This window comes from Acanthisitta chloris, unplaced genomic scaffold, assembly GCF_000695815.1.
Source record: "Acanthisitta chloris isolate BGI_N310 unplaced genomic scaffold, ASM69581v1 scaffold18029, whole genome shotgun sequence".
Taxonomy (NCBI): Eukaryota; Metazoa; Chordata; class Aves; order Passeriformes; family Acanthisittidae; genus Acanthisitta; species Acanthisitta chloris.
The window spans coordinates 1-25,529 of NW_008693318.1; the positions used below are offsets into that span (position 1 = coordinate 1).

At 39.4% G+C, this 25,529-nt stretch overlaps 1 protein-coding gene across 1 annotated transcript in view; it reads right to left on the reverse strand.

Moving 5' to 3' along the window:
- Positions 1 to 1,277: 1,277 nt before the first annotated feature.
- The window catches only part of TTC26 (tetratricopeptide repeat domain 26), a gene marked incomplete at its 3' end in the record, with an annotated part of 35,286 nt that continues 11,034 nt past the window's right edge, over positions 1,278 to 25,529 (reverse strand). The window contains exons 4-14 of the mRNA XM_009083040.1: positions 24,298 to 24,469; positions 23,825 to 23,899; positions 22,032 to 22,134; positions 18,900 to 18,955; positions 17,106 to 17,159; positions 16,634 to 16,697; positions 11,425 to 11,513; positions 7,582 to 7,665; positions 5,378 to 5,447; positions 3,073 to 3,179; positions 1,278 to 1,411 (exon numbers count right to left, since the gene is read on the reverse strand). Of these exons, the coding sequence (XP_009081288.1) occupies positions 1,278 to 1,411; positions 3,073 to 3,179; positions 5,378 to 5,447; positions 7,582 to 7,665; positions 11,425 to 11,513; positions 16,634 to 16,697; positions 17,106 to 17,159; positions 18,900 to 18,955; positions 22,032 to 22,134; positions 23,825 to 23,899; positions 24,298 to 24,469 (1,008 nt within the window). The remainder of the gene's footprint in view (positions 1,412 to 3,072; positions 3,180 to 5,377; positions 5,448 to 7,581; positions 7,666 to 11,424; positions 11,514 to 16,633; positions 16,698 to 17,105; positions 17,160 to 18,899; positions 18,956 to 22,031; positions 22,135 to 23,824; positions 23,900 to 24,297; positions 24,470 to 25,529) is intronic.

Sequence of the window (25,529 nt, forward strand, 5' to 3'; positions counted from 1 at the left end):
TCTATGATTCTACAATTCTATGATTTTAGAAAACAAGATTCCTCCTAGACAGAGAGATTCTGCAGTGCAGGAGTGGGTTATAATGCACAGTAGATGAGATCCCAAAGACCCACCTATGAAATAAAAAAGTCTTGTACATAATTGTAACAAGAAATTAAAAGTAAAAAACCCCCCCAAAACAGCAAAATGGAATTAGAATTTAGTGTACACATGTGCATGTCTCTATATATAAATTATTACTCTTGCAAAATAGCTCCCTAGAACAAACAGTGTTCTTTAATGTTCTTTGCTAGTCTTCAGTATGGCAACACCTAGCTTAGTGCTGCCAAAGCACCTTACACACAAACACAAATAACCTGGAAATCAACATTACCAATAGGATAAACCAATATCCTGCTGCAATTTGCCTGCTGGTTTATAGCAAGAACTTGTTTGCATATTTTGAAAAACAGGCAAGCTTCGTGTATTTTACTACATCTGCTGCAGTGATTGCTAAAAGGACACTCGAAAGGTGCAGTAGTTAAGGAGATTATTCCAGCAGAGAAGTGAATAGAAGGAAGGTGTAGATGCCAAGATACACACCTACCAGTCACGTAGGAAACAGCAACTTTGGCCAGAGGACAATGGCCATCTGGCATCACAGCAGAATACTCACGAGGAAGCAGTTCTCAAATACAGCCTCACTACTCTCTCTCATTCACCCATCCAGTGCAATGGGCCGAAAGCAAAATTATCAGTAACAAAGATGATTTCCTTTAAGGTTTCATCAAGTAAGTATATTTGTCTGGCATGGACAGTGTCTTCTCTGAAAACACAGTGCCATCTACTCATTGTCCAGAGAAATCGTGTCCTTCCAACTGCATTGAGTAAATGTTTCCTTAGTTCTGTTCTATGAACCTTAAAATGTCATGTGACAGTTTCCATTCTTATGCCATCAACATGAAATGAGGTTGCTGTTCTGCAGTTCCTGGACATACTACTATGTTTATAACCCAGCTTTTCCTAGTGTGATGACTAATGTGTTTTGGTTTCCTATAGTTCATGTCATTCGCTGATAAGTTATTTTCCACCATGTATTCTGTAATTGTTGGCGTGGGAGGTAGGTCTTAAACTGAAGACTGCACATGGAACCACTGGCCAGAGTCTGTTCTCTGAAAGGACAATAAAGAACTGGAAAAGGATATGTAGTCCTAAAGCTAAGATTAGGATTCTGGCTTATTGCTAACTGAAAATAGGAAAAGAGCAAAATAAATTCAGATACAACACAGAATACTCACTTTGTTTCTTGGCCAGCTAAGATCATCTGAAAGACACCCACACAAGCACCTCTCTTGCCTTCCCAGTATTCAGGATTACTGTCCTGTCCCTCCAGAACATCAAACGCTTTGGCTGAATAGTAAAACTGACGCATCTGCACAGAAGGTGAAATGTTATTCCTGACTGCATGACCATCTTTCAAAAGGGGATTAAAAATGCTGAGCTCAGTTTTCTGAAACAAGCAGTAAGTCATAGAAGCAATGTGCATTTTCCTGTTTTTCTGCAGGCAGAAAGTGACACAGAAGAGTCACGTTTCAGTTCTACCTAGGGAAACAGGTGGTATTATAACATCCTTTTTGAGGTGCCCTTATCTAGTGTTGTACCAATTATACCAAAGCCCTTGACAGAATATCAACCTCAAACTAGTCCAAACATTTGAAAATGGAACCACATTTCCTTGCATAGAATGGTCACATATTTGGATGTCTTCTGGGTTTAACTTAGAGATCTTTTTTTTATTCACTGTTACAGTACAATACAAAAGAAGATTCAGTGACTCTATAATCCAAAATTTTCCTGAGCATAGGAAAATCCACTGTGTACCCTGTCTTTTCTGCCTTACGTTCTCTACCTGTAATTAGGAACCAGAAGCAAGTTGGCTGGCAATAATCAGTGCAAAAGGAGTGACCATATTAACTATGACTTTTGAAGTCTGCATAATTCATGTGGGCTGTATCTATGTCTGAGTGTTCTCCACTTGGGTGAGCCTGAATAGCAATGTTGTTTGTGACTAACATCTTCCCATGAGAGAGCACAGAAGGCAGACTGAGCACAACCTCCTGTCCTTTGATAGCTGTAAGACTGCATGTGCAGGGAGAAAAAGGTAGGCTGAGGGAGCTTTTGGAAACTTCAGTCAGAGAAACACAGGTACTACCTAATGAGTAATAATTCTCTTTCCTTCATATAAATGTTGATTTTAACCACTGGTGACTGGCAAGCACTTAAATGGATGGGAATAAAGATAGTGAGTAGAAACAGTATCAGTTATGTCAGCTAAAACCAAAAAATTGAATACTGCTCTACCCGAATTAGTATCTGATCTAGTTCCATTAAACAGGTACTGGTTTAATGTCCTCCTTCTATCTGACATAAAAGTAGGAAATGCTTCACCCCAAGTCATGTGCTGTTCCCTATATGAACAAGATGGGCTATTGCATGAAAAGCATCAAATTAGCCAGAGGTCCTGAATCCCAGCTTCCTCACTGAACAGATTCCATCAGCATAGACATGGGGCATCCAGCTACACCTACTCTCAGGGTACTGTTGACCTTGCTCCATCCATGCTCAGTCTGCTTTCTGTTGAGCAAAGCCTAGTGCAACTGTCTTCTTAAGTTACATCCCTGGTGCTGTCTGTGGACTTCCAATATAATGTAATATTTCAGAAACAACTGAAAAATGCCACATGAATCCAAACAACATGGGCCTGGCTGTTCAGTGCAAGAGGTACAATCAGCTATTAGTAGAGAAGGACAAGTTATAACACTATAATAACCAGTTTTTAAATGGAATTACTTGGTCTTTGGAGCAGTCATTTATGGCCATATGTAGACACATAATTAGGCTGAAAAACTTAGACCTGTAAGTGCAGTTTTTAAGAGCTCTAGATTAATCCAAAGTGTGGAGCTGCTTCTCCTCTAGACTACAATAAAAGAAAGTTTACTAGTGATGACAATGATGAAAAGTAGTCAAAAAATACCTGTTGGTACAGCCACTGAATTAGCATGTCATACACCAAACTCTAAACAGAAAACTCACTTTGTAACAATCATTTGCAATGAGCTGCAATAGTTTAAAGGAGTCCCCTGAGGTGTCCATCTTCAGATAGAGCTTCCAGGCCATCTGTGGTTTCCTATTCATAATATCTGCAATAACAAGAAAAAGCTGGGATGGTGAAAAGAATATGACACACACAACACTCAAGGGCAGGTGGAATAGATAGTCCCATATTTCTTTGGTTAATGTCAATGCATGTCTCACCCATGAGCATGGGGCTGGGAAGGGAAACTAGTCCTTATCTTCTGCCTTACCAGTGATAACACTCAGTCCATCAGACAATACCAATGTCAAGAGGAATAATTATGCTGTTTGCATCTCAATTTATATTTCACACATACAGCAATCAGAGCAACTCTCACGATTTCAGATGTGATTAAGGAGCAGAATGGAAAGCATTAGTGAAGTTTTTTATGCAGGACAATGAACTGTGGCAATCCATTTAAATGGTGAGATTTAGGATTATGTGTTCTCACACAGAGAAAAATTTAATTGGCACTGAACTGAGGTCTTTAATACTTGGTGCCTACCTCAATCTGAACATTCAATTCCCATGATTCATAACAAATCAAAGGGAGAGGTGGAGGGTGAAGCTTCTCCAACTACCCATCTACTAGAAAAAAATGTTTCCAAATTCCTGAGATTTTGTTTTCCTTTGTTTTCCTTTGTTTTAGTTTTCCTTTCTTTTTCAAGTCTTACCAGTTGCTCAGAGAGTACCTGGCTGTTCACACATGGATCACTCTTGTGCTCTTTCAGAACAGGGACTGTTTAGCTTATTGTATCTGTGCCCACTGTGTCAATACTTAAGTTGCAGGTAAACTGGGTGTTAATCAACAATAAACACGTAACACCAAATCACAGAATTTATAGACATTTCTCATTTAGGAGGCAGCAAGACATCGAATCAGATTTTTCTCTCATCAGCTCCAGATACCATACACAGTGGCAAACAGCCACGTCTTAATTTTCAAACCCCAATCCATCTGCCTAGAGCGATGGAGTCCTGTGCTAATTCAGTGGTTTTATACTTTCTTGTCAAGAAGAATTTGGTATAAATAGTACTATAACATTAAACAAAAAAATACATTCTAACATGCAAAAAAGATGCATCTCTGGTATTGTTTGCCCTTTGGAAATATTTCAGCATCGAATTGTTTATAACTCACTACCTAATCGTACTCTGACATGAATGTATTATAATGCTCTGTAATTTCTACAGCAGCTTTTATCCATCACGATCTGTTAGCAATTTACATACTTGACACAAAAAGATAACTACATTCATCATCCCCATTAGAAAAATTCACATATAATACACTCAAACACAACCAGGTACTGCAGCTTAATTTAAAAGGAAATAAACTGGCACCACCTAAAATAGACTCATAGATAGGCATCCGTAAGCATGATGTGCCTGTCTGGAAAGATCATATTAAGAGATGTTTACTACATCTGCAATATGGCATAATGTCCCAAAACATACATATTTACATTCCAAGTCTAACTACGGAAAATTGTTTAAGAATGTTTTTGTATTCAGGTGCTGTAAGGAAAACAAATTAGCCTAGGGAGTCTCAGACTTGAGTCACCAGAAAAGCCACTTTCTGTACAATTTTGTCTGTGGCACTGCAGCTGTACTGAGGTGTATCTGCCATGTTTTAAAAGCTGGTTCAGAAAAAGTAAGATTTGCTAAAGGATATTAAACACAGAAGTTTCTTGGGTTCAAGGAAAGAATAGAATAGTTTTTTGAAGAAGAACCATGCCAGAGATTATAAAGGACATTTCTTAGGTACAGAAGTTTGGACAACATGTAGAATAACATGGTAGGATGAAAATTACTGCATATGCTTGCCTGACTCTTCTCTTCCCCAGACATCTGACATTGGCTACCCTTGAAGCCTGACCCAGTATGAATGCTGCTATTTTGTGTTTTTCTGCGGACATAGAGTTCATAACTCAGTACTGAGTTCGTAACTAAGTCTTTTAAGACAGAAAGTCTTCACTCAGGCAATTGAGAAGGCAACTGAGAAGAAAAAGGGTCCCCAGTTAGGACAAAACTGCATTGACAGGACAATAACAGCACTGCACTAAAGCAGTAATTGCTGATAAAAGCCAGATGTATGAGAGGTGCAATAACCACCCACACTGTAACTAGTGCAATCAGCTTTTCACTTTCATAGTCCTGAATCCACCTACAACATTAAATTCAATTAGGAAAGTGGATTGCCAAGACTGATGCAATAGAGGAGGATCTGTATTCTGCAATGTGGAGAGTAAAGTGACTCACAGCAGCGAGCTAGCCAGCTAAGGTAAACAAAATCACTCTTTATCTTCTCACTCTTGATCAAAAGGAACACCTGCAGGAAGAAGGAAAATAAAAGATTATACATGCACGTACTTTTAAACAAACAGAAGGCAGAGCTGCCTCGTTTCGACATGCAGCTAAAGCTTCAGCCACACAAACAACTGCTCCATGAGAAGAGTTTGGGTATGCAAGTGCTGTGTAGGGGCATCCCTGTGCGTGGGGTTGTGCGGGACTCGCACAGTGCCGCACTGGCCAAGGGACTTGTGCAGCTTCAGAAGGCCAAGCTGAGTGGAGGGTGCAGCCTGCTCTGAACAAGTGCCAGTGGGTGGCCATGCAACACAAACAGCACAAAGGAACACTGGGCCTGTGGGAAAGCTATTTGGAATGTGTTTGTTTAGAAAGCAATGCAAGCAACTACATTAGCATCTTCTTGAAATACCAGAAGTTTCACATATAGGTGAGCCTTTCCTCCCCATACATGTCAGAGATCATTCCAGGTCAGCAATAAGCCATTTCCAACCATTTTGGTTTCTGAGGCAAAGCATTCATCTTTTGTAACTTACTGTACAAACACAGGTTTATTACATTCTACATCTAAAGGGATGTGTGTGTGGAAGTTACACATTTTATGATATAAAATGGCTTTGCTCACTGGAAAAAAAAAAGCTACTTATGTCTCTCAAGTATATTTGTAACTATACTGGGATGCTCCTGGCAAAACTCAGAATACCTTTATAGCAGCAGATGTCTGCAGTGGAACAGAGAGTTCCACAAATTACTGACATGTGTATTGGTTCAACATTGCTGATCCCCCAATTTTGCAGGGGAGGAGAAGGAGCAATACGGAAGAAGTAAAAAGAAAGCAGGATTATCACTGTAAACAGCACTTTATCATAGGGTTTATTTCATTGTGTCCAGGGAGGTTTGCTTTTGGATAACTTAGTAAGTGCTGTATGTGGAGATGTTTTACAAGTTTATGAGACACTGTGGAAAGACGATCTTTGTACGGAAGTGTCGTCACAACCAAAGATCAGACATGAGGCCAGATGAATCAATTCAGTTACATAATTCTGCTTCTTAAATACATCAGCTATATCACACAAGTTTCTATAGAAAAACTTCTAAAAACATAAAAGGGAAAATGTAGGCTAACAGCAGTTTACAACTTTGTGTTTCTATGTTGCCTGGCTGCTCCTAAAACATTTTTATGAAGCCTCAGGAATCAGTGTAGGCTGCCAGCAGAGCTTCGAAAGATTTTCATTAAGCTAACTAAGGTAGGTGAATGGAAAGATATATCCATTTCCCTGACAGTCTTGGATATTTTTCTTAAAGAGAGATGCAATTTTAGGTCACAGAAATTAAGGAAGGAGAGAAATGGGGGCAGGGAGGGTGTAGGAGGAGGGGGTGACAAAGTATAAAACCAGGGGGGCTCTGTTGTTGACAAACCTGAAGAGTTAAAAAGTTAGAAAGACAGAAAAACCAAACCAAACCAAAAATTTAAACCAAACCAACCAAACCTATATGATTCACTTTAGACTTCGTGGTGTGGGATTTTTTTTTTGTGGCTTGTCTTCTTTCTGGTCTTGTGGAAAATGTTGCTTCCATCTTCATAATAGCTATTTGCTTTTGCATATTTTAGTTGTAATTAAGTTTCTACTGCACATAGACATAAAAACATACTGGGTGTAGAAGTTAATCTCTTCCAGCTGCATCTAAATGCTGCTGAATAAGATAGTGAGCACTTCTTTTCTTCCCTGCCTCCCAGAGGAAGATTATTTTTTTAAATACAAATTTCTAGGGACACCTAGAAGCTCTTAACTATTCAGTGTCTTTTACACAGCGTGCCCCACTCAGCCTGAACAATAAGAGTGCCTGGGATCCCAGACAAAGCGTAGGAAATCTGATTAAGAGGCCATTCTTTGATCAATTAGAGGTAGCTGCAAGCACTCTTGTGATGCACCACAAGCAGCATGACTCCCCATATACCTCACATTACAAGATTAGCAAGATAATCTTTTCTGAATAGTGTCACTGAGTTTCAGTTCCTCTAAGAAGGGGAAGGAGATGTTCCATACAACCTGCTTATTTTCAAACAACATGAAGATCTGCAGGGAGAAAAGGAAGGAAAGAGGGAAGTATAGGGGAACTGTTTCCATTGCTGTTTTTGAAAGAAAGTAAATACATACCTTTTCAGCCTCACTAAAATTCCCTGTGGCAGCTTTGGCTTGGGCATAGTTGAAGTTAAAAGTGTCATCATTGTAGAAGTAACTCTGAAAAATAAGCCACATGGGCAAACCCCAAATAAATAAAACAAAGACCCCCTCCTCCCATGATATAACATTAAAAATAGATCCCTAACCCCCAATCTGAGTCAGACCATATCAAGACAATGGGAAGGAAAAAGAAAAGCACACATCTGGAACATACGGCATTTATAAACAGTGGGCAGAAAATTAGGGACTGGCTTTCCATCCTACATTCATGACTACAAACACAGCTGAAACATTCCACAGTATTAACCATGAGAAATCTGGTTCCAGGCTCAAAATTGCAGTGGCAGCTTTTGAGGGTATAATTTTCACTTTGGGCACGTGAAGACATGCTATGCTGCCATGGTCTCCTCCACCTTGCAAGCACTTACTTCACCACTAGGGTGGGTAGACTCCCGAAAGTCTTTAAGGAGATGAACAGCTTGTTTTTCTAAGATTTGGCAGGGTTCAACAAGAGATCCTGTGGACCTGGTTACGTGACGCACTGGATCCCACGATGGAGGTGGAGCTGCAGTACTGGGCTCTAGCCAGGCAACACAGTGTAATAGGACTTCCTGGAGCTCAAGCCTTGCTTACAGAAACCCTTCTCTCCAGCTGAAGTGCAACACTAAGGTTTTCTGTCCCCATAATACTAGACTTGACACACCTGGTTTAGGACACATGAGGTTGATCTAGCTGTGCCTTTTCTCAAAAGCTACGTGTGTCAAAGCAGGAAATGTAATTCTAGGTGCAGGTTAGTCTGATGTTTGGGTTTGACCCAAACAGTTTAGATTTGATCGTGGTCAGATGTCCAGCCTTAAATATAACTCGGGTGACCAAAAGTCAGCTGGGTGTTTTCTACATTCAGCACTGTCCCACACTGCTGCACCAGTACACTTGGTAGAGGTAAGATGGAACACAGCATGAGAGTTACAAGCATGGAAGGGATTGAAGATCCCTGCCAAGGAGCAGTGCAGTGCTTGTGAAAGAGCATGGGAAAAAGGAGGGTGGTTTATCCACTATAGTTACTGTAAGAGAAGCCTTCCTGGGTGCATAACAGCAAGATATGGAGAAGAAGAAATGTTTCTCCTCATATAACGTTTATAAAGGAAACAGAACTTGTGTGGGAAGATCAAACTTTTGTTTTGTTCTGTCATTAAAGAGTGAGGAGGAGGTAAAAAGCATAGTTGGGACTGTACAAAAGACATGGGAAGCAAGGGGCAAATCCCTTTCCCAGTGCTATCTTCTTTCATGGTGCAGGGACACTGAGAAACCTCTTGCCTTCCCTGTCACAGGCAGTTAACAAAGGGTACTGATTCAGTCTACCCACATACATCAAGCTAATGCCTGGAAAGGAAAGCTGGGGGATCGCCACCATTTGCCACAAGTTTAGGTTTCACCTGAGGAGTCTATGTTAGGGTCCACAAGCCAGCAAATACAGCAAGTGCATGAGAGGATGAGGATGAACCAATCAGGTGAATCTTGAGCTCAGTTTGTGAAAACATTTCAGTAGCCTTATGGGTTTCACCATGTGAGAATTACAACACTTTACTGTACTCTTTCTCAATAGTAGTTTCATGTGAATCAGCACGAGTCCCAGGTTAAGCAAAGCTGGTGAGCCAGATGCTACTTTTACTGCATGAATGGTTTCTTCTGTTCAAATAGTCCCCATTGTACTTTTTAATTAAAATGGAAAAGAAACTCAGTCAGCAAACAAACTCAAAAAATGTGTCATTCTGTCCTGGCTGTGTAAGTGTTAGAGACCAGACCTGCTGCAAAACCAAAACCAGTAGAAACAAACTAGTGCTGCTGATAGTGCAGCACATTGACAGCTGCTAGATGGTTGTTTTTTGGTTTTTTTGAAACCACACTATATGTACTGGACTTCACTCTTTTGTGGTCTTTTTAGTGGTCTTCAATCTTTTTATAAAACTAACTGTCCTGTGAGTGATGTCCATTTCAACGAGAGGCTCAACAACGGATTATTCCCCTTGTGGCCACAGCCTGAATCAGGTTGTTTTCTCAGTTGATCCCCAGTGCTACAATGTCTCTCTCAGGGCTGCTGGCAATACATTATAGTAAGGTGTCCTCTGAGACATTCTCATGCCTAAAGCAGTTTTAATTGATCGTGAGTGAAGGTGGTGCCTCTTGAAAGAGTATCATACAAATGATCTTCACAGAGTACATGCTCCACTTTTAGAGCCACAGAGACTCTACTGAAGTTTATTCCTGTGAATGAAACACAGAAGTACCTGTAAAGCCACCTAAATTTTGCCTGTAGCATGGCACAGGAATAATTATTTGCATCCCTGCGACCTGAAGAGAAGGGAAATGACTTAAGTAATCTGAGCATGTCTCAGCTAAAAAATTGTGAGAATGATCAATTACTTCAAAAGCACCATGCAAATAGTAGGTAGAAAGCTTGTGTCCCATACACTTTGGAGGTGGTTTGTAATCACATTTAACTTTGACCTTTTCAGGTTAGAACCACTTGATTAAGAACTTTTTAAAGGCAATGGAAAGAATCTATGATTCTATGATTTCTATGGGGTGATTCACTGCATTATAAGGGTAAGAACTACACAGGATGAATTCTCTGGAAATGACCATCTGTCCCCATTGGCTATAAACTGAGACCAGATGACCAGTTACAACTAGAAATCTGACTTTTAGGTGGCTCAAGTTAGGCAAAACAATTCTCACTGTTAATTTCCAGCTCTCCTGTTCTTCAATTACACACACACTCCAGTTTGGGGGGGTGGGGGTGGTGTGACAATTCGTTCCACTACACTGGAGCCATTCCAGTGGTTAGAGCCTTTTTGGATTTCTTCAAGGGTCTCTTTCCAGACAAAGTTTAAAAACACTACACCTTCGTAACTTCTCACTCTTTTGGCTGCTTTTGGCACCATTATGACCACACATTTTTCTTTAGATCTCACTCTCCTTAGAACACTGTAAATCTGCTCATTTTGTGTATCTTCCAATTAATTCCTTTTTAGATTCTTGTTCCTCTTCTTACCAAATATAGAGTTGTTACAACTCTAATTTCAAATCACTGGAATAAGACTGCAATCATTTCACCCATAATCCCACTCCAGCCTCCCTCTTTCCTCACATCTGGGTATCTGCAAGTTATACCCATTAAATACTGGTGATCTGATAATGCTGCATGATGTTGATTGCAAACTTCTTCTCTTACTTTGAAAAATGCAACATTGTCTGCTGGGAACCATTCTGATTACTTCTGCAAAAATAACATTCATCATTTACTGTTTTGGTAATACTGTCCTATTTTAGCCCTTCAGTGACTGCTTACCCTGTAAAATAGAAGTGTTATGACTTTCAGTCATTTGTGTCCTATATTCCTTACACACTCTTGTGCATTAAAATGTTGTCCCCAGTTATTAACTAGTGACAATAACCTCCATCACTCAAATGACAAGTCTCAAGGAAACATCTGGGGTTTATTCCTCCCTGCTGCCCCATAAATATTCACAATTTTTTTTCATCGCTTCCTTCAATTATCCCTTGTCTTCTGTGATTCCACCAGAAAGCCTGATAATGGTTAAACTGCAAGTGTGATGAGACCATCATGCCCACCACGTGCACGATGCTATTTTCTACACTGCTTCTTTCATTTTGATCCCTTTGCTGTACTGACCACTTATGTCCCACTATTGTTCTTGTGTTTTGTTGGTACTTTGTGTTTCTGTATCTTTCTATGTTTTCATTGTGATTCCATGCATTACAGTATTATCAATACTAAATAATAATACTAACCTTGATTGAGTCGAGGTAAATTAGGACATCAGGAAACTGTTTAAGAAGAAAGAAGAAGGAGGACATGCATTGTCTCCCTGCAATGGTATCTAAAATTCAAAAGAGAAATGCAAATTTATAGAATTTTAAGATCACACGGTAATGGAAATAACTGCCAAGATTGCAGGCAACTATGAAAGCAATTAGTTTCTAAAAATAGCATAGCTTTCCTTTTGAGGCAAAGGACCATACTAGAGGCTAGAAAAAAATATTCATTCATCTTGTCAACTTTCTCTACAGCATCAAATAACTATTGCAAGACTTTACTCAACAGCAAACTCCACAGAGACAAAAGGTTTAAGTAGCAAACCTTTTCCATGACACAATTTATGCAGCATAATTTTAGCATGAACTATTCTTACTCTTAGGAAATGACACTTCATACAAACCCACTCATCTAAGTGAGTTTAGGATGTCACTAATCTAAGTGAGTTCAGGATCACTATCATTAGGATTAAGAACTTTTATTAAGCTTAGAAAAACCTCAGTAACCAGGTTGCTGTTCCAGGTGTTATTTATTGCTGCTAGAGGATGAATATTGACTCCTACACTGTGCTTCCTGAACGTTTTTTTAGTTTTTGTTTTGGGCGTCCCTACTCCTTTTAAAGTACAATAACATCCAACACGAGATGAAATGTGTACACTTATTGGAAAGGACTTTCACATTAACTTGCTTTGCTCTATGTTCCTTCAACCTGCAAGTCAGAGATCTAATTAAAAAAAGCAAAGGGCTTAATTGATGACTACAAATTACTTCACAAATAAATTACACTGTATTCTTCCTAAACTGTCTGTTGCTGCTTTTTTCTTAATGCAGTCATGGGATTTTTACAATTAACAATAGCAAGTCAAAAACATTTTTCCACATCTTCATTTCAATCCATTTTTTCCTGATAATCCAACATTAAAATAAGAAGCCTTGTAGACTGTTGTGGTTTAACTCTAGCCAGCAGCTATGTACTACTCAGCAGCTCCACCTTCCCCCCCAAAAAAAAGTAGAACTTGTGGGTTAAGAACAGTTTAATAATTGAAATGAAGCAAAATATTATTATTAATAACAATAGTAATGAAAAGGAGAAAGAGAGAGCGAAAGAGAGAGAGTAATAAGACCCAAGAGAAACAAGTGATGGAGAGAAGTGAAGCAGAGAAACAATACAACTGCTCACAACCCACTGAGCCATGCTGAGCCCATCCCCAAAACAATCAGCCCCTCCCAGTCAACTCCCCTCAGTTTAGGTACTGGGCATGACATTCTATGGTATGGAATAACACTTTGATTCATTCAGATCAGCTGTCCTGGCCATGCTCACATCCAACTTCTTGTGCAGCTCCTCACTGGCAGAGCATGGGAAACTGAGAAGTCCTTGCTTAGCAACAACTGAAACAACAGTGTGTTATCAACACTATTCTCATATGAAATTCTAAACGCAGCACTACTAAGAAGAAAATTAACTCATTCCCAGGCAAAACCAGGAAACAGGCCCAATTGCAAGCAAAGACACAACACAGAATTTTCTCCCTCTAGCAAGCACAATCTACCTCTGTATTATCAATCTGCAAAGCAGCTAAGTAACTTGCTGAAGATCTTAAACAGACAACCTAGTGGTACTAGCTCTTGCAAGGACTGGCCCAGTGGGAAGTGCTGAAGCATGACTTACATGCTTGGACAGCATGGCTGGCTACTTAGGAACAACCTAAATATACATACAGCAAGAATTCTGTCCTCCATTCTAAATCCAGCAAAACAAAGGGAGCAGATAAAAACTTACTGCCAATATACAACATAGTGATTAATATGCTAAGTTACCTAAAAACCATGAAAATTATCATATTGGATGCAAAGTTTGTCTGGTGCAGAAGCTTGCTGAGTAAGAATATATAGCTATAGAAAGAATGTAGTCTGATTTCACATGTAACATGTACAGTGGCATGTAATGTGGCATAATGCTCTGAAGTTTCTCCCAGCTTCCAACAATCCGCACTGAGGACTTCCCGATCATCGCTGAAAAGCTTATGTTAAACAGCCAAAGGACTTTTCATCTACAAGCTTCTTTACATCTTCTGGTTCTCGCAAGATTCTGTCTCAAATAAGTTGTGTTGTGTGAAAAAGTAATTTGTGCTGTTTGTTTTGTGTGATAATTGATGTCATTGTTCTTTGTTTTTTGAATTGTACAGTAAGTAATTCTTCCCTATTCTTCTTCTCCTTGTCATTTCTGATGCATATAATCAAACTCAGTGATTGTTTTTCATCCCATGTATCCTCCTTTATTTAATCCCTCCTTGTTCAAGAAGCTATCCCCTTTCTCTAATCATCCTTGTTGTCATTATTGTCTCCTTTCCTGTTCTACTGCAGACAGTATTCAAGGAAAGGAACCACATCTGTATACGCTGACACAGTAATTATTTTTGTTTTGTTCTCTCTTTCTTCATCAATTCTTATGATTCTCTTCAACTTTTCTTATTATTTTGCTAAATTTAATTTACATAATATTACCCAGCCTTATATAGTCTTCCACACCTTTCATCATTGTGGAAGCTTTTATTTTTACTACTATGGGTAATTTTGAGCCATTGGCAAACCTAGTCATGCCATTATTTATCTCCTATAGCTCATTAATTATGAATACAAGCCCTTTCTTTAGAGAAACAAAAGGTTCTTTCAAGTGTTCAAATCAGGTGTATTTTATCCTTTTCACTGCTACTTCACTGTAAATTTTCTGTTAGAAATGAGGAAGGTTATTATGTAGCTTCTCTTCTTGCAATTAGTACTGTGGAAATTTTTTGAGGCATTTGCTATCACACAGATTTTGAATTTGATTATACTCAGGTTACTATAACAAAATTGGAGTTTCATCATGAAATTGCAAATCAGTTTCTATGTAATCTCTGTATTGGTCCAGAGCTACTTGTTCACTTGTGTCTTCTCTAAGAAGGATGGAAACATGCTTTTTATCATGCCATGTCATTGCATTTACTAAGTCAATATGGGCAGAACAGAAGTCTCCAACTATTATATAGTTATCTTTCTATTAAAATTTCTAACCTCTTTAATATGACAGTCACTGATCCCATCCAGGCTGGCTGGTGAATAATTTGGCCTTACTATGATGCCTATCTAAATATGTAATTTTAAACAATATTATTTTACTCACTGATAAAGAAAAGATATTTTGAGAGAAAGTTTCTATAATGTTTAGAACCATTTCTCCACTGGCACCATCTATTTATAATCTTCATTGTACATTGAATAGTAACAACATCCTACATGTTACCTTCCTCCTATCACACCTAAAAAATATTTTAGGTTTTTAGCTTCCTCTTCTAAAACCAGGTGTTCCACTTTATTCAGCTTCTTTTAAAACCATCTAATATTTGTATAAAAACACATATCTCACAGAATCATAGAATCATCAAGGTTGGAGGAGACCTCTAAGATCATTGAGTCCAACCATTAGCCTGACACTCTGCTGTAACCCCTAAACCATATCTGGGCTTCATGTATTTGGCTTTTGTTATATCCTATCTAAATAGAACTGTTTGTCTCTTCTATTTCCTATCTACAGTTTGTTGACCTCCACCTGTCCTTCATTTGAGGATTTTAAAAATACCCCACTATTTTGCCTTCAAAGGAGTTACCTTGAACTGTGTGCTCTTTTGTGTGACAATTTTCTCCCATAAGTTTTCAAGATGACAAAGCAGTTTTTACATGGAAGTATCAAGAGGGCAGAATACTTGCAGACTGATGTTTTCTTTTACCTCTAATTGGAACCAATCCTTCCCACAGGCTCATTTTTTCAATTAATCCACCTTCATAATTGTACTACATTTCTGTTGCCTTTTTTCCCCCTCCCTCAACCACATCTCAGCCTCTCTCTGTCTTGCTTTGCATATGGGTTTATCAACATTTCACAGTAAAATTGAGACTTTTGGCTTCAAATTTGGTTTTGGGCTATATCTCTCTAAATCCTTTCAGATTATCCCTGTACTATTTTTATCCATGTGTGCTATGGTCACTGGATGATTATTCTAGGCATTGAGAGTCTACTGCCATTGTCACTTCGTGACTTCATTGGCATTGCAAACCAGTTAGCTATATTCCCACTAACGGAATCTTCCACTATCATAGTTCATATTGTTTCTCCCCGTTATCTGGGATCCCAGCTCCAAAGGGACAGCCTTAATGTAAAAGGAATGTGTTAGGGAAATCTCATCTATGGAATCACTTCCAGCCTGCCAATGTGAAACTCTCTGCTGCATGACTTCAACAGCACCAGGGCTGCAAGGAGAACAGAATAGAATGGCTCAACAGTATTTCTGAAAGTTTCATCAGTACTGCCATTCTGTCTCTTGAGCTCCTTCTCTTTAGTCACCATGGGTACAGGAAACAGCATTCTCCCTCTGGGGACCATGAGCTGCCTGCTCCACAAACATGCATAAGTTACCCACCTTAAAGAAACAGTCCCAGTGACAATGCCTACAAAGGAAACTGTTCTGTCTGAATTTCTGTGTTAGAACTACTGGCTTTTTTGATTTGGGATTTTTGGTTTTGGCAAAGGGAAGGGAAGATAAGGTCTTGGTTTGGTCTATTATTAAATAACTAAAAGTAAATATTGAAAATATACTGGGGTTTTTCTTGGGTTTTATCACTGACTTTTTTTGATACAAGCAAGGAGTTAGCCCCAGAGCCTTCATTTCTCTCTGTAGCCAAATTCCTCTTTATATTTTTTCACTGTCAGTTTCAGGACACACTCCATCCTAGGACTCTATGTTCTTGATAGGCTTTCATTAGCCATCCTAGATTTGTACCTGTGAGGTTTCAGCCACACACTTCATCTAATTAATTAGGCTGCTGTCTTCTGTTTCTATAATGGGGATTATTAGTCCAAAGCAACTTGCCAGAGAGCCTCTCAGTGAAGACCAGCAGTTTGCAGTGCTGCCCCTTTTCCAGACAAAGTCATGTAAGTAATGTTTAGAATCAACTGAGCATTCTAATTTAAACCTACAAATTTGTTTTAGACTACAATGTAGACTTTGTGATACTCATCCTATAGCAACAAAATGCCTAGCAATAGTCCTGCTAACAGGCAGCAGTTAAGACACAGATGTGATGGTATATATTTGGGTATTTTAGGAAGGATTACATAATGGAGACAGAACATGTCAAACATACCACATTCGCTGGCCGATTCCCCCACCAACTGGAAGAACTGCTGAGCAATTTTCAGATGATCTCTCTGGGAAAGGAAAAAAACCAACACAAGTTCCAGAGTTGATGCTACAATATACAATGAAAATATGCTCTGAGAAACAGATGGGAAGCAACTAACAGACAAACCAGGGCTGAAGCAAAACCAGAAGGTAACTGTGCCACTGTATGTGCCCAGATACACAAGAACACCGTGGAAAGTAAACAGTTTTTTTGGAAACAGGATAGAGAAGCTAAATTCAGCTTGATTTACTGTCAAGACCAGCAACAGAAATTTGCATTTCACTCATTCTGGACTGACTACCGTACAGTCAGAGGTTAGGAGACTCAAAGATCCTGCAATCTAAATGAGAAGTGACTGCCTCTTTCACTTCATTCCAGTTCCTACAAATCTGTTTGCATTCTATTGCTGGAGAACCTCATGGGCTTCACTCACCGAGCCCATTTCTTGTCCAAGCGCTGCATTTACCACTCCTTTGAGGATGTACTCCTGAAAAAAAATGTAAAAAGGATCAGAGAAGGCAAGTTGGAGACATGAGAAGATACGTAAAAGCCTAAGGGTACATTGTTTTCTTCATAAATTCAACTCTATCCCATCTCAGTTTAGTAGGTAGCTGTTACTACGATACCACTTAACCACACTAGCAGTAGTTTAGCCCTCCCAATACATTCTACTTGCTAGGTAGTCACTTCCACTAAATATGTGGGATGCACAGGGGCACTGGGTGATGTCTTATGGTCAAGAAGGAACATGACAACACCCTATCATGCCTTCTTCACCATCATGTGACCAGTAAGTGCAATACTGTTCTGTGTAAGCACAGATCCCATTTCAGATAGGCACATTGGTTAACAATAACCACTAATATCCTTGCTGCAAAATTCATAGTGTTTCTCATCAGGGAAAAAATGTCAAGAGGTTTGTGCTCTGTGGCCATGCAACTCTGCTGAAATTAGGAATAGAAATTGAGTACCATGTAACCTCTAGCATGAGAAACAAACTATAGTTTAATTCTTCTCTGAGCAAGATTTTGTCAGCATGTAACAGACTCTTCTGTCTCATCCAGATCTTAAAATTAAGAGTTATAGCTATAAACCTGTTTCAGTAGGTACTCCTGATAAATCTAGACAGCTCTGTCACAGAGGTAAACACAGAGAAAGAAACATCTACACAGACCAACAATGGAATGCAAGGAAACAATCTGAGAGTACTAGTCAGGATGCTAAGTAATCATTTTAGCACACCAACTCTCTTACAGATGCCAAATTATTATCCTATAGGCATTGTGACAAAGTAGAAATTTGAGAAATACTCAAGTAGTTTTGCAAGTCTTAGCAGGGAGTTCCTTGTAAGTGTGAGCAAAAAATGAGGAACAAAAAAAGCACAAAGACTCTCATTCCAAAATGTGATCAAGAATTATTAGGCATGGATATGGAGAGAACAGAGGCTAAAGGGCCAACAGCTGCATAAAACTGTTCAAGTAATTCTTGCTATATATACTGAAAAATGCAAGAAGTCTAAAGCAACACCAGAAGACACTTAGCACAGAATCACCAGATCTGTGTTCTTGAGGTTTCCTTTTCCCTCCCTCCATCTAATTCCTCACACAGACTCATGAAAGGTCCCTTTCATGCCCAGCTATGTGACCTTTGGAAAATAAACTGCAAAGAGGAATAAATCAGAGACTAAAGATGCTGGAACAGCCACAAAAGAAAATTACAGTAGCAGCCAAGGGACACTGCAGTTTTCACTCATGGCAGCCAAAGTGAGATGGGATTAGAAAATACCTTTTATTTAAACTCTTCAATCTAATCTAGCTTATTTTTATTGAAATGGCTTCAGTACGAACCATATGAACATCTGAGCTAGCAGATCTGAGGGATGGTAACCATCACGAGGGCAGAAGTGACATGTAGCTGTAGCTGGAAAGGGCTTTTATCTATGCACTAATGGTCAGCTCCCCAGAATCAAGGCTGCACACAGCAGAGCTATACTCTTAGTTGACCCTAGGTGGTACAGTAATAAACAGGCTAAGTACTCATATATGCACATATATAATATTTTGTGTGTGCACATTAAATCTATTGTTGATGAAGGGATGGAAAATACAAGGGTTTTAAGAGTGGGAATGGGGCAAGCTGTCCTCAGCACACCAGTTTTGTATGTGGCAGATTTCATGTCAATTAATAACGTCTGTCTTTGTGTACCATGACATCAGTTTCCAATTACCTGTGGAGCTGTAGGTTCCAGGTCCTTAATCAGGTTATAAGCCTCCTGCACATCATCTGAAATACCAGACATTAGAATGCATGACAACCCATAGCACACTATATTAGAACAAGTCACCCATCCTCTACAACATTCCCCAATAGTCATAGACCAAGAAATAAAGCATTTAGACAGGAGGAGAAAGGCAACTATAAATCATTGTGAATTTATATCACGATGGTGATGGTTTTCTAGAACTTGAATAACAAACATTGAGTGAGTAATAGCTTCTTTATTACTACAATTTTCCTAGTAGAGATGATCTGGCCCCCTTGTTCATAAGCCAGTGGCTGCCTTCTCAACAGCACAAGGTCAAAATAATAAATCCATCATCTTCCTGTATTTTCTTTTCTCATATTTATTTACCCCTCAAGGAGGATAGGATAACATAATGCTGGAGGAAACTTCATCTTTTCCCTATCAATATTTCAATATCTGTCCAGCATCTCTTACCTGATCCTAATTCTAACAAGGAAAAAGCACTGCTAGTATAGAAGTTTTGAGTTCAATAAACATCTTCCTTCCCACCCAAGAATTAAATAAACTAAACCGATCCTAAACTGTACTTAAATCAAAAAAAGCTGTTGTCACTATGGTTGGCTTCATGAACTAACCTAGTGACGATGTACTTTTACTGGCAAAATTTTGTTGACAGAGCATTATATCTGCCCACACAACCAAACCAGATGTTTTTTTATGCTAGTACATACCATCCAGTTGCTGTGGGGACAGTACTCCAGGGTGACTTAAGGAATACACTGTTGCTGACAGGCTCCCATCCAACACCTCTGTTTTCTTACCCATTCCCTTGAGCAGTCATGTAGTAAGGCAGCACAAGGTACCAGACTAGCCAAAAGTCATCACCTTTCCCTTGTTGTTGTTTTTTTTAATAGAAATTATTGTGTGTTGTTTTGTTGTTGAAGTTTTTGGCTAGCTTAGCCCACCACCACCACCACCACCACCAAAAAAAAATTACAGCAGCCCTTATTTTTGTCAGTAGACCACCAACACAGAGCTATGCTCTTCAGGTTCCAACAGAAGCTTCTGGCAAATCTCACTGGAGCAGATTAGAACCGGATACCTGGCCCCAAACCTTGCTACAAGTCACTACCCTGAAGAGTTGATAAAAGATGGGATGCATGTTTGTGCTACAGTCATTCTAGTTCATGGCATGTCTTAACACAAGCCTACCTTTATCAGAGACCTTTCAAGTTTTTGGAGAGACAGCTGTAGTCGTTAGAAGTAATGATTTCTCACATTCCTAACCTATGCTGCTACCCGAGCAGGACTTAAAAATGGAAACTTGGCCAAACCAGGAAAGAGATTTTAATCCTAATTCCCCTTGACCTTCTTTGTCAGTATGCAAGTCATTTATACACCACAGTGAAGAGCAGAACCTAACAACTGAAAATTACTGCAAGGTTAACTGCAAATGCAGTTAAGACTGATTTTTAAGGAATGCACAAGATGCACTTTGTTGCTTTGTGCAAACTGAACTTGACTTGTAACATATATATTATTATTAACAATGTTATTGGGCAAGATAACTGGCAATAATACTAATATTGCCAATAGTGATATTGGCAACAATAATACTGGACAGGAAGCTGGCTAGGAGCAGCAGGCAAAGATTTACCAATGCCAGAGTGTACTGACTAACCCACTGTATGGCTGGTTGTATGGATAAGGGTATAGTAGCCGATGCTGTATACCTTGACTTTAGCAAGGCCTTTGACATGGTCTCTCATACAAACTTGAAAGATTGGACTGACTAAGTAAGACTATCAAGGGATAGAAAACTGTCTGGACATCGATCAGTTGTATAAAACCCAACAGGTGGCTCATTGCTAATCAGATCCCCCAGGGACTGATACGTTGCACGTCTTACTTATATCACCGACCCAGATGTTAGGATAGAGTACTCTCAGCAAGTTTGCAAATGATAACAGATTGTGAAGACAGCTCCCAGCTATTGAGAAGCAGCTCAGCAGGCTGAAAAACATGGGCTGAAAGAAATCTCATAAAGTTCAGTGCAGGCAAAATGCAAGTCCTGCATTTTGCTTGGTTCAAAACACTCCTGAGCAACAAGTCAGGTGCAGGGCTGACTGGCTAAAAGGCAGCCTGGCAGACAGTGCAGCCTTGCAGCAAAGGAGGCCAAGTGCATGCTGGATCATACTAGCATGAATGTAGCCATCAGGGCAAGGGAAGGAATTCTTCTGTATCTGGCACTTGTGAGATTGCACCAGGAGTACTGTGTCCAGTGCAGACATTGAACTACTGCAGTAAGCCCACCTGTGGGCTCCTAAGGCAGGAAGGGGCTGAGGAGAGACTGAGAGAACTACATTTGCTTAGCTTTCAGAGGAGAAAGCTCAAGGGAGGTCTCATCCCAGACTACAACTAACTAATAGGAGGGTACAGAGAGTATGGAGACAGGTTCCATGGGGTGAGATGAAAGGCAGCGGACACAAGGTAGAACATAGGAACTTCTGACTAGAAGCTTGTCTGGACAAGGCTCTAAGCATCTTGATCTAATTGGATGTGCCTTGAACCACACAGACAGTCAAACCACTGTTTGGCAGACTAAGGAGGGATACATGTAGAAAATCCTATCCAATGGATTCTGGCTACCTACCTGCATTCTTTACCAGTTGTAAAGCAGATATTCATGAAATGTCTTGTTCACAAACTGTAGACTTGTTCACAAACCCTTTCACTCATATTCTGTTTGTGCTGTATTTACAGAACTAGTTGTCCTTGCTTTCACAGGACATGTGCCTGCCATTCTCACATGTTCAGGCAGAGGAAAGGTACGCTCTCCATAAACAGATAAACACGACCATCCCCAAAGCCATGTCCTGCAACCCAAGAACCTCCAGTATTATGCTGAAATAGGTTTACTTGACTGAACACAATTAAGGCCCTTCCCTGCAAGCCATGGGAACACTTACTTCACTGCTTTCCAAAGGAATAGAAAATGAAATAAATTATATTTTATGGCAAAGAAAAAAAGCATTTCATTGACTAATCAGCTGACATAAGATGGATGAATGCCATCCCTGAAGCTACAAAAGAGCCAGAGGAAGCTGTATTTACCTTGCCGGAGATAGTAAATCACAAGATTCAGTCTTGCCTCAGGAATAACATCAACCAGAGGAGGCAGGACCTGCAAAGCCCCTTCTCCTCCTCGGAAAACCACCTGCAGAGAGAAGCAACATATCAAGAACCAGGTATCAAAATCTTTTCTTAATTCAAGGAAATTAATCTTTAAATTCCTGTATTAACAATAGGAAAAGTCAGTGGCTCTGGCATTAGCATAATCCCTGTTTCAATATAGCTATTCCATGAAGTGTGGAGATCTTTATTCTGAAGAATATGAAGTATTTAATCCATCAGTGAAGATTAATTTATTTCAGCTTTTAGAAGCTCAAAACAGTGATATATCATATCTCAAAGATTTAAAAGAATAATATGGTCTGAGACAAGAGTGAAGAGAGCACACACAAAATTACAATTTGCTTATGATGTTTTCATATCAAAAAATTAGGCTAACAACTCTACATTTATTTAGAATGCCACAAGATCCTAAAATTATCAGAAGCACTTGATTATACCTCAGTTTCACACAACAGTTCCTCCAACAAAATCTAACATACTTATTCAATAAACCACTGGCAAAACACCCAACATACAAAACAAACAATGTTAACTTACAAAAGTCCAATTTGAAAGCAGTTTTAACTTTGGTGGGAAAAAAGCATTAGCTTGTTATGAGAGCTCTTGGAAAACAACAAAGCAAGCAACTGCCCATCATTAAGTAAGAGCAATCTACTGTTACCAGTTGTTCAGCAAAGTAATAACACCACTGCAGGGAAAATTAACTGGTGATTAGTGACTCTTTCACTGCAGAACACACCTTTTTCCCTAGGAACTCCTTGTTTAGTACTTGAATGAAGTACTTATAGAATAATAGAATCAACCAGGTTGGAAAATACCTCCAAGATCATCAAGTCCAACCCCACCGTGGTTACTAGACCATGGCACTAAGTGCCACATCCAGTCTTGTCTTGAAAACCTCCAGGCATGGTGAATCCACCACCTCCCTGGGCAGCCCATTCCAATGCCTGATCACTCTCTCTGTAAAAAATCTCTTCCTAGTATCCAACCTAAACCTCCACTGGCACAGCTTGAGTCTGTGCCCTCTTATCCTATTGCTAGTTGCCTGGGAGAAGAGACCAACCCCCACCTGAGTCCAACCTCCTGTCAGGGAGTTGTAGAGGGTGATAAGGTCTCCCCTGAGCCTCCTCTTCTCCAGGCTAAAAATCCCAACTCCCTTAGCCCCTCCTCATAGCACTTGTGCTCAAGTCCCTTCACCAGCCTTGTTGCTCTTCTCTGGACCTGCTCCAGCACCTCAATATTCTTCCTGAACTGAGGAACCCAGAACTGAGCACAGGATTCAAGGTGTGGCCTCACCAGCATCAAGTGCAGCGGAAGATGAAGGCCATTTTCACGAATTACCTTACGTCCACTCACATTGTTGTGGTACTAAATAAAGAGTTCAGGGTCATACATTCTGACTTGTTTCTACAGTGTCCTTCTTGAGTGGGCTTCACAAAGGTATTCTTACACAACACACATTATTTTAATATGCCTTTGGGACCTAAAGGAACAGTATCATTATTTTCTTGACACACTCTCAATCTGTCAGGGACAAAAATAAATACACTTGATGCACATTCATTATACAGGTAGGATTCCCAGGATGTGACTTATGGTAGCAGAGATTCAATTAGGTCTGTAACTACCAAAATATTCCATTTTATGAATCATCATGAAAAGCTCTACAAAGGATTGCAGTTCCTATTAAATCCCAGAGATGCATTACTTACCAGATTGTGCTTAATGAGCTCCTTGCCAAACTCAAAAGATGATGAGGCACTGTCTGTCAAGTTCTTGAGCTCTGCCTGGAATTACATACGTGCCAAAATTTTAACACAAACCCCAAAAAAGCACAGAAGCCTAAGCAGAGCTTCAAATGAGCTCCAAAGCTGACATAAAGACATCTCCATCAGCACTGGGTCACTAGGAGATTTTGCATTCCCACTTCTATGTGATAATTTTAGCAATTAAAACAAAAGATCAGAAGTGTACTGGGAACACAGTAAAGAGCACTGTGCACACATGTTGACAGATGGGTTAAGACCAGGGAAACTGAAATAGGTGACATTCTTAAAAGAAGGACACAATGACAAGATAAAGGCCATTATCAATGTTACTGATTAAGACAGATAACAAGGAAAAGAAACGTATATGGAATCTTAAACTAAAATAAAGGTGAATTGAAGGACTGTCCAGTAGATACCTCAGCAGCTTTCCCATTGTAAAGTCTGAAATCATTACAAGCCTTCAGGTTAAGAGCAATGATGCTGTCAGGAACTTGCCGAAGATAAACAGACAACACTTCCTGTGATATTTCATAGTAATCCAGTTTGTAATAGCACAGGGCCACATACACATTCAGAGCTAGGTATTCCCTGCAGGAAGGAGGATTAAAGAGAACATTTAAATCCCACCAGATTTAGAAGCTGAACCCACTACAGAGCATTAAAATCAGTAATAAAGGTTGCACATGTCTATACATATTTTACAAGCACATCAAAACTGGGGTTTCTGAGAAATGCTTAGAGCTTCTCTAGTTTGTTAGCTAAGACTGCACAGATCCAGACCCAGAGTACTTTTTTTTCCATGGCAGCTACTGCAGTTTTTAAGAATTATCTATAAAACCTTTGGTTTGAAAACTGGGAAATGGTGGCAACTTCACACCAAGTAAGCATGCAGAACACGAGCACTAGCAGAACAGGATTTTCTAAGGAAAACATGCAAAAATATTTAATATGCACATAAAAGTTTGTACCAAGTATAATTATTTCAGAAAATCCTTGTCATTACAAGCTATCAAGCCAGAAGAACCAGACACAGCAATAAGACAAGTGTCAGTGAAAACTAAGTAGAAGGATAATTGTTATGGAGGTTACTTATGTAGCTTTGAGTGGATGCTTCCACAGGATTTGGAAGTTAAAATCTCTTCCCCAAGCATTACATGATACACTTATATACATCATGATGGATTTCTCTGAAACATTCAAGAGGAGATACTGCTGAAAGATAGCTGTATTCTGGGACAGCAGCTTCTATTTTATTAAACAATACTTCCAGCCACTTAAGAATTCAATTTATTCCTTGTTAACTTCTGAACATGATAGGAAAACCCATCAACAAGTGTTATAGAGGATAAATAGAAAAGGAAAGAATTTCAGACTTAAAGGAATGCAATGAACTATATAAAACTCAAGAACTGAACCATTCTCAGTAAGGCTAAGAGGTGAAGGAGAAGCCAATAATTCAAGAGTCACCAGACCGGCCATCAGAGGGGAAGAAAGAAAAAGACAAAGTAGGTACCTAACCATCTATCATTTCAGAAAAATAAAAGTAATGAAATAAAAAAAGACATCATGAAATATCACTAAAAGAAAGCAACAGAGAGCAGCCTCTTTTTAAGCATGCATTTTTCAACACTTTGCCATGAACAGAATT